General features: G+C 59.8%; 1 protein-coding gene across 1 annotated transcript; it reads right to left on the minus strand.

The window, feature by feature from the left end:
• Positions 1-345: 345 nt before the first annotated feature.
• Positions 346-8,252, minus strand: CALM3 (calmodulin 3). The gene is made up of 6 exons (XM_060130506.1): positions 8,081-8,252; positions 3,728-3,758; positions 1,336-1,479; positions 1,062-1,168; positions 658-793; positions 346-518 (listed from the first exon to the last, which is right to left on the minus strand). Exons 1-6 carry the CDS (start codon positions 8,081-8,083, stop codon positions 490-492), a joined length of 450 nt encoding a protein of 149 aa, XP_059986489.1. The 5' UTR covers positions 8,084-8,252; the 3' UTR covers positions 346-489.
• Positions 8,253-8,572: the final 320 nt, after the last annotated feature.

Consider the following 8,572-nt stretch of genomic DNA (forward strand, 5'->3'; position numbering starts at 1 on the left):
GGCACAGGGAATCACAGGGCTGGTCGCATGCAACAGCGAAAGGCATGCTCTCCTGCCCGGCCCTCGGAGGGCCTTGGCCCCTCCCCAGCAGGTCCCGGGACAGGGCTGGCAGCCACCCGGCACCCAAAATATAAGAGGACATATGAAAAGAAACAAACCAAGACGGACGAGAGCCACCCGGGCTGGAGAAGGAGGGCAGGGCCCCCCCGACAAGGGGACTAGGGGGCTCATCTTATGAATGCATCAGGCCTTGGAAGATGTGAATGGAAGGGGGAAGGGCAAAAGGAAGAGGTGGCAGGGGCATGGAAGGAGACTCGGGAGGAAGAGAAAGAGCAATCATGCAGCTTGGGACAAATCTTTTGTTGCTTTATCAGATTCTCAGTCAATCAGTTGGTGTTTGCTAGAACCGGGATACGCAGGGGAGTGTTGAAGATGCGCGCGCGGGAAGAGAGATCAAGAGAACGGGCATCACCAGCTGCCCGGGGGCCTTCACTTTGCAGTCATCATCTGTACAAACTCTGTGGAGGGAAACAGACAGGGAGGAGGTCAGCCAGCGAGCAGGGCTCAGCCCCAAGCCGCACCCCGCACCCTGCCCCGACCTGGGGGCTTGTTCCAGAAGCTCCTGCTGGCCCAGAGACAGGGGCCGGGTCGGCTCACCTTCGTAATTGACCTGGCCGTCTCCGTCGATGTCAGCCTCTCTGATCATCTCATCCACTTCCTCATCGGTCAGCTTCTCACCCAGGTTCGTCATGACGTGGCGCAGCTCTGCGGCACTGATGTAGCCATTGCCATCCTGGGTGTCAGGGGACAGACAAAAGCTTTGAGCTCGAGGCATTTGCCCGGCTCTTCCCTGGGGGCCACAGTGCAGGAACTGTCAAGTCACCCACACTCAGCAGGGACAGGGGGGCTTCCTGAGGTGGCAGAGCAAGTCGGCAGCGGGGATGGCACTGGGGCCTGGGCCTCCTGGAAGTTCTGACTCCCGTTACACAGGGCATCCTGGGACGCCACCTGTTCTGCTCTCTGCCGGAGTCCCAGAGCCACTCTGGGAAAGGCCTGCTCACCTTGTCAAAGACACGGAAGGCCTCTCGGATCTCCTCCTCGCTGTCTGTATCCTTCATCTTTCTGGCCATCATGGTCAGGAACTCCGGGAAGTCAATGGTCCCGTTCCCTGCAAGGTGGGGAAGGGAGCAGGGATGCTCTGGGCCTGGGCCCTGGGAGACGAGCCCGGAGCCCTGGCAGAGGATAGACACCGGCTCATCCATCAGCGGAGGAAGGTTCCCCGTGGTCGTGAGGGTGACCGGGAGTGGGGCTGCCCACCCGCTCCATGGGGCTCACCATCTGCGTCCACCTCATTGATCATGTCCTGCAGCTCGGCTTCAGTGGGGTTCTGTCCCAGGGATCTCATCACTGTCCCCAGCTCCTTGGTGGTGATGGTACCATCTCCATCCTTGTCAAAGAGGGAGAAGGCCTCCTTGAATTCTGGGAGAAGAAAGACAATGAGTCAGAGGCTGAGGACACAAGGAAGTCCTGACCTTGGGAGACAGGCCGAAAGAGTCAGGCCCACCTGAAGAAACCAGAACAAGACTTCAACTCCAGCCCAAGCCTCTCGCCTCTGTACTCAGGGCCGGACCCTTCCTTCTTTCAGTCAACACTTACTGAGCACCTGGCCTGTGCCAGGCAAAGCTGCCTGTCACCCTAACTCAGTGGGGACAGAGGGGAAAATGGGTGACAGTGGCCTTAGACCTTCCTACATCTCTTCTTGGTCCCTGGCTTCAGCCTCTCCCTCAAATGATGAAACGGACCAACGTCATGGAGGGGATGAGAGCCGTGGGAAGTCTCTATCTGAAGTATGCCAGCCAAGGTCAGCTGGCTGGGAAAGGAAGGGAAGGAGAGGTGCAGGACGCCTCTGGGCGGCACGGCATCCCTCCTGCCTGGTACCGCCAGCCCAGTTCCCTGGTTTCCAGAGGAGCCGAGCGCTGTGTATGGTGGAGTCTGGGGGTGGCCGGCAGCAGAGCACGGCTGACGGACGATGCGTGGGGTAGGTGGGGGGACGGAAGGAGAGGGGATGGCTGCCAAGCCAGGAGGATGAGGCGCTAGTGGCACTGAGTGGGAAGGCCACAGCTGGGGACGCATCAGGAGCGGGAGACAAGCGCGTGGCTCCTGCCCTCCCACTGGGCCCATTTCGGCACCTGGTTATCCCCAGCCCAAACCCTCAGAGGACAGATGCCTGGCAGCCTATTCCCACAGGGCGTGGGCTGGGGTGAGGTGGTGGACAGTTTGCTAATGGGGACGGTGGGGGTAGGTGGTGGTGGGGACGGGGCGTGGCGTGGAGCGTGTGTTTGTGTTACCCGAGGGCGGGGCGGGGGTTGAGTGCCGCAGGAGCCACACGTACAGCCGAGAAGCTTTGCCCTCGAGCCCCTGGGCCCTGGAGAAGCGTTAAGTGTCTCCCTGGGGATGCTGCCACCGCCCTGTGCTGAGGCCTTCTTGTTCTTTGGGGGAGGGGGTCATGTGGGCACCCTGCGCTCATGATCGCTAAACAACAAGGGGGTTCTCTGGCTTTCCTCGGTGGGTCTCCATAGCTACCGGGGGCCAAAGTTTAGAAGCAGAAAGTGTGGGGGGAGGAGGAGGGGTGCGGGGAGGGGAGGAAAGGAGAGAAGGCAAGTCCATCCCTGTCTCCTCCCACTTCAGAAACTGGACCTTCAGTACCAGTTACGTGGAGCGTGTTGAACGGGACAGCAAAGCTGGGGTTGGGTAGCTGCTGGGGCCCAGGGGCTACTTTGCTCCAGCCCATGGCTGTGGAGCTTAACTGAGAACTGGCCTCTGTCCTCAGGCAGCGCATCGTCTTGGGGCGGGGGGCAGGGAAACCTGCTCAACACACAGTACTTCCTGCAGCTGTGACTTCCTGGGCTTTAGGGGACAGTGGGGCTACAAAAATGAATTAGACAGGATTCAAGGATTTCTTTTAGCTTACTGGGAAATATGTGATCATTCCTTTGTTCATTCATTTTAGTTATTGAGCCAACAAAAATTTACAGAGCACCTACTATGTTTTAGGCACCAAAGATACAGCAGGGACTGACACAAAGTCCCCAAATAAGGAACTCATCTAGTGACAGGAGATACAGCAGGTAAAGACATCATACAATAATTTCAGATAGAGAGAAAGGCTGTGAAGGAAACAGAGTGACCTGATGGAGAGTAAAGGAAAGCTGTCTATTTGAGAGGGGAGTCAGGGAAGTCCTTTCCAAGGGGACATTGGAGCCGAGACCCGAAGGATGAGAAGGAGCTGCCCGTCAGTGCAAACCGCCGGGGGAAGGCACTTCTGGCCCAGGAGGAAGCAAGTGCGAGTGCGTGCAAAGGCAAGTGCAGAGGTGGGAGTGCCGAGCCATCTCCTGGGAGGCTCCTCAAGTGGGCCAGGAGCTCTGCAGCCCCACAGTGAGTCAGGGAGCTCACCTTCTGAGCCTAACCGGCAGGGGTCGGGCTCACCCTGCAGCCGCTGATTAAAAGACCCCGAGGAGCCATGGCCAGGAGAGGAGCCAGCCCTGCCGTCCGGTGGGTTTCGGGCTCAGGACTGTGAGCTTTGGTGTTACTGGGGCAGTGGCGTGCTCTTACACACAACAGGTTTATCTGTCACACGCTCCTCTGGCCGAAGCAAGATTTGGCTGGGGATGCAGAGGCCTTCCCGCGGCAGCGGGAGGGAGGGAGGGAGGGAGGGAGGAAAGCTCACCTGCGATCTGCTCCTCAGTCAGCTGGTCAGCCTGGAAAAGCAGGAAGGAGAAAGTTAGTCACAGGCTGGTACATCTTCCTTGCTCAGCCCGGGCCCCTCTGGTGAGGCTGGTTCCACACGGCACCCACGTACCTGGGCAAGGGAGGTCATGCCAGAGCCAGGGTCTGGGATAAAGTCTGGTGGTCCAGGAAGCTGGGGACTAAGGTGGGCTGGAAACGCAGGCCAGCCTGACGCAGGGCCTGGTTACGCCGCCCAGGCTCCGAGGCCTCCAATCCAGCCCAGCGCTCTGGAGCCATGGTGGGCGGGAGGAAGTGCTGCCCCAGACCCGACCCAGCTGCACCAGCACAGCGCGGGAGCCCCAGAGGCTGAGTGAAGGGCGCAGTTGCCCTAGGGGCCTGATCAAGCAGCTCTAGAAGGCTCCAGACCAAAACAGGCCAGTCCTTGGGTAGGGCAGAGGGAAGGCGTCTGGGGGCTCTTCGCTAGCTTCTATGTCACCGATTTGGAGGCACTAGGTCCGAGCACAGTGGACCCAACTGGCAACAATTCTCCTAACTGGTGGCTCTGAGGCGCTCCGAGTGCCTAACAGAATCCTGCTCAGGCAGGGGGCAGCCCCCCACTCTCTTGTGCACGGGGCACCATTCCGCTGTTTCTCTTGGGCAGGAAGGGTGGGTGTCAGGGAGGGGACTGCAGCAGGCAGTGGTGGCAGAGGCTGGAGGACTAAAGTCAGCTTCCCCCGCTGCACTGCAGTTTTGAACCCTCTCCGGCCCTGGCCGCTCCGTTTGGTCGTTAGGACGGTGGCAGGCAGCCCTTACTGCATGCGGGGCTTGGGGGCGGGGCAGAGGAGAAGCAAAAGCTAGCTTGTCCCACACTGGTGTGCTGGGAACTAGCCAGGCATAGGGATCCTCCGGGGGAGCAGCCATGAGGGGAACAAAATCCCAACATTTAGCATCAAAAAAGGAATTTTCCTTGGTTTTTGTGAATGCTGCCAAAAAGGCACCGCTCTCCCCAGGCCACCATCCCCTTCCTTTATTTCCTTTCACAATTAGGGGAAAGGGGCTTCTAACGTTGACTCTGAGAGCCCCCCAAACTGATGCATGCCATTGTGTGTATTTGCATTATTCTCTATAAAGTTTCCAGAGCTAGCAACAACCCCCCAACCCTGTCCCAAATATGAAGACCGATCACATTAGAACAGGTCTCAAATGTCCTTTTTCTTTTTTTCTTTCTTTCTTTCTTTCTTTTTTTTTTTTGAATCTAAGGGAAGAGAAACTTAGGCCAAGCCCCAAATAGTCAGAATGGGAGGGGAAATCAAAGTGATGATGACAGAGGGGAGATGGCTAAGGGAGGGGGAAGCAGGAAGGTAGAGAAGGAAAAACACCACACATGCACATTCTGGAAAAGTCCAAAGTCTAAAGGGAAGGTTAGGAGGCCAAATGGAGCCACTTCTGCATCACTTTCAAAAAAGACCCAGGGCTGCTGGGCTCCTGAACGCCAGCGTGGCAGCCCCAGGCCCACAAGCCCCTTGCTCCTCCGCTTCCCCTGGCTTCTACGGGTAAAGAAGCCGGAGCCGATCCCCTAGGTCCTGACACCCGAGGAAGCTGCTGGGGGAAAGTGAGAACAGAGGATGGGCTTCTGGTTACCAAGGCCAGGTGATGCCAGGGGAGGGGAGGGGAGGAGGCAGACGGGAGAGCAGCAGTCTGGGGAGCAGGGCCGCCATCCCCTCTGCTTTCATCCTCTTCCCCTGGCCTGGATGGAAAAAGCTAGTCCAGTCGGGGACCTCCGCACCCCTACCACACCACCTTCGGGCAGCAGTGGCAGGGGCTGCAGGCAAGGCGGTTGGCACAGGCTGCAGAATGGCCCAGAGTGGCTCTGAAGGCCGGTGTCTGCCGCTCCCCACCGCCAAGCTGCAAGGCGCAGAGAGGCTCGGCCACACTCCTACAGGGTCACTGCAAATAGGCGTGGCTCTGACTGTAGGGCCCATCGCACACTCTCTCCCTCCCTGTTAAGAGACCCTCTCCCCTGCTTGGGGAAGGAAAGGTCCCAGCTCCGAGCTAGAGATCTCAAAGCATGGCTGCTGCCCAGGAAACTGATCACCGCTGGGGAGCCCTTCTCAGGGCTTCTTCCCTTTCCAGAGCTGAAGATTTTCAGCTTTCACCAACAACTGTCTCCAAAATAACCCAGTTGGTCTCCTGCTTCCATGTCCCTCATCTTAGGCTCCAGCAAGGAGCTGGACAAGGAAAAAAAAATAATCCTGGGGTGGGGGAGGGAAGAGGGTATTATTTCTCTGCCTTGCCCCAGCCCCCAGCCAGTGCCAGAGAGCAGTGTTAGATGAGATCAGAAACCAAGGCCAGGGCCCCTCACCCGGGCCAAGGAGGAGCCACAGAGCTCAGGCCAAAGTCCAAGGCCAGTTAGCAGTGACTTGTCCCACCCATCCATACCTTGCCGATTACAAATGGAAAGAGAAACTAGTATGGCCAAAGCTCGGGTCCTATCTGGGAGGCGGGGGGCCTCCTAGCACCTGCCAGTGATTCGGCGCCCGTTTAGCAAGGTTCTGCTGGGGGAAAATGGGGGAGAGGTGAGAGGAGCCATGAGGCCTGTGTCAGCAAGTATGAGATCTGATACACAGCAGCGGCGGCCTGTTCTCCCCAGCCTTGCCAGGGATGATGGCTGCGCCCGGTCCCGAGGCTGAGCCTGGGGGGCTAGGGGTGTTGTGGGTAGCAGGGACCGGGAAAGAACTAGTCTGCTGGTTTTCTCTCAAAGCCCCAGCTGTGTGAATTAACAGAAGCACTCAGTGAGGGCCCCGAACAGAACAAGCGGCCCTCGGGCTGATGAAGGGGTCCTTCTGGAGGTCTCCTCTAGTCAAGCTCTGCAGTCCCCACCCCGAGGCCACAGGAACAGGCGTCCGATTGTCACCGACGCCACACTGCACTGCACTGTCATTTGGCACAAGTGAGGAGATGCAGAGCGGTGCGTGGAGCTGGAGACCATGAGAAAACCAGCATTCCTGTTTGGAAAGAACAGCTCTCTTGGTCTGAAAGGGACAGTGAGCGGGTGAGGTTCAAGGCTGAAAAAGCTGGCTCGTTTGATGCAGCCCAAACTTTCATCTCCCACCCCCATTTCCTACAGCGTCAGTGCGCCATAGGGGCCTGAACAACTCCGCCCACCTGCTCCCACTGCCCTGCCTTCTGCCCAGCTTCATTCTTTCTGGGAAGGGGACCCGAGAGCCACTCCCTCCGGCCTCTGCAGCCCACCCCCCATCCGGACTGAACAGTCTTTGTCCCAGCTTGCCCTGGAAACTTCCAGGGAGCTACCCACATCCACCTCCAACCCGAGGCCCACCTCAGCCGCCATTCATTTTCTCCAACACGTCCCCAGATCTCCTTCCACCCCACCTCCCACACCACCCAAGCCAAAGTCCTCTCCCACCCCTCACCTCGGAAAGCCACCTCCTCATGGACCCAAACGCAACACTCCGCACTTCCAAACCCAACCTCCCTTCCTAGTTCAATAGCCTTAACCCACCAGTAACCGCAGAACCTTCTCTGGCCGCCTCCCACATCAACCACGAGGCCCCCTGTCCCCCCACCACTGGCAAGCTCGCCATCCCCTTTTGACCACTTCCCCGACCCCAATCCTCTTCAGTCCCTGCAGGTTTCCAGAGCATCTCCTAACCTCGGCTGCCACCCACCCCAGGCTCTTCTTTCCCAAGCTTGCATCTCACCCTCCTCCTCCTTCCTCTGCACTGTCGGTCTTTGGAGAACCTCCTTCTCTCCCCTCAAGGGTCTGATTTATAGAAGGGCCCCCCCCCGCCGCTCCAGGAGCACTCCCCCCATCCAGGCCCAGCTACCCACGGCCCCCTCTCGGGGAGCTCCCCAGCAGCCCGGCTTCCCTCCGATCCCCCTTCCCTGCATCCTCTCAGGACCCAAAGCCTTTATCAGGGCACAAATCACCCCCTTCCCTAGCCAATGTTTCTTACCTCGCCCCCCTGGAATCCAAACACCTCACCTTAGCGACCAAACGCCCCATCCTGGGTCCAAGAGCCCTTACCCTCTGAAGGTCCAGATGCTCCATCCTGGGTTCAAATACCCCCTTGGAGGGCTCAAGTGCCCCTTCTGGGGACCAGAAAACCCATCTGGTGCTAAAAGTCGCTTTTGGAAGCCTCAACTCCCTTTTCGGATCCAAACGTCCCGCTCTGTGTTCGAATGCCCTCGATAGTGGGGCAGAGAGGGGTCCAGAGGCGCTCTCCGGGGCCCCAAAACCCCCCATTCTGGGTCCACTCGCGCTCTCGGGGGTCCTGCCCCGCCGCGCCCACCTCAGAGCCCCCAGCCTCGGCGGCCCTTCAGCCTCACTCACCATGGCGAGGCCCGGGGTGTCCGGAGCGCGGGGATCAAGGTTCCTCCGGCGGCGGCAGCAGCTGCAGCAGCTTGAGCTCCGCCGCGCGTCCGCGCCTCCACACTCACTGCCCGCAGCGCGCGCCGCCGCCGCCGCCGCCGCCGCCCGCCCCAACGGTCCCTCAACGGCCGCCGCGCGCGCCCCGCCCCGCCCGGTCCGCGCGCCGCCGCACTGCGGCTCCCACGGATCCCTCCGCGCCTCTCTCTGCACTGCCGGGCCCGCGGATCTCTCGCTCCCACCCCGCTCGGGGCTGGGTTTGTGGCCGGCCGCGCGCGCGCGCGCACCCGCCGGGGGACTACTTTCCGTCGCCGCGCGCCCCGCCCCCTGTACCCACTCTACTTTTCTCCTCGGCGGAGGGGCACTGCTCGGCGGCGCGTGACGCGTTCCTGTGTGAGCCGCGCCGCTATTGGGCCTGGGCGACGGCGGAAATGAGAGCGCGGTGCCGATTCGTCC

The sequence above is a fragment of the Lagenorhynchus albirostris genome, chromosome 19, assembly GCF_949774975.1.
Source record: "Lagenorhynchus albirostris chromosome 19, mLagAlb1.1, whole genome shotgun sequence".
Taxonomy (NCBI): domain Eukaryota; kingdom Metazoa; phylum Chordata; class Mammalia; order Artiodactyla; family Delphinidae; genus Lagenorhynchus; species Lagenorhynchus albirostris.

What these genes read in the sequence shown, in the direction of transcription:
- CALM3 (XM_060130506.1), bottom strand. An exon ending in CAATGAGGTGGACGCAGATG is followed by an intron (nt 1,169 to 1,335) that starts GTGAGCCCCATG and finishes CCCACCTTGCAG; the next exon opens with GGAACGGGACCATTGACTTC. An exon ending in CCTTCCGTGTCTTTGACAAG is followed by an intron (nt 794 to 1,061) that starts GTGAGCAGGCCT and finishes CCTGACACCCAG; the next exon opens with GATGGCAATGGCTACATCAG.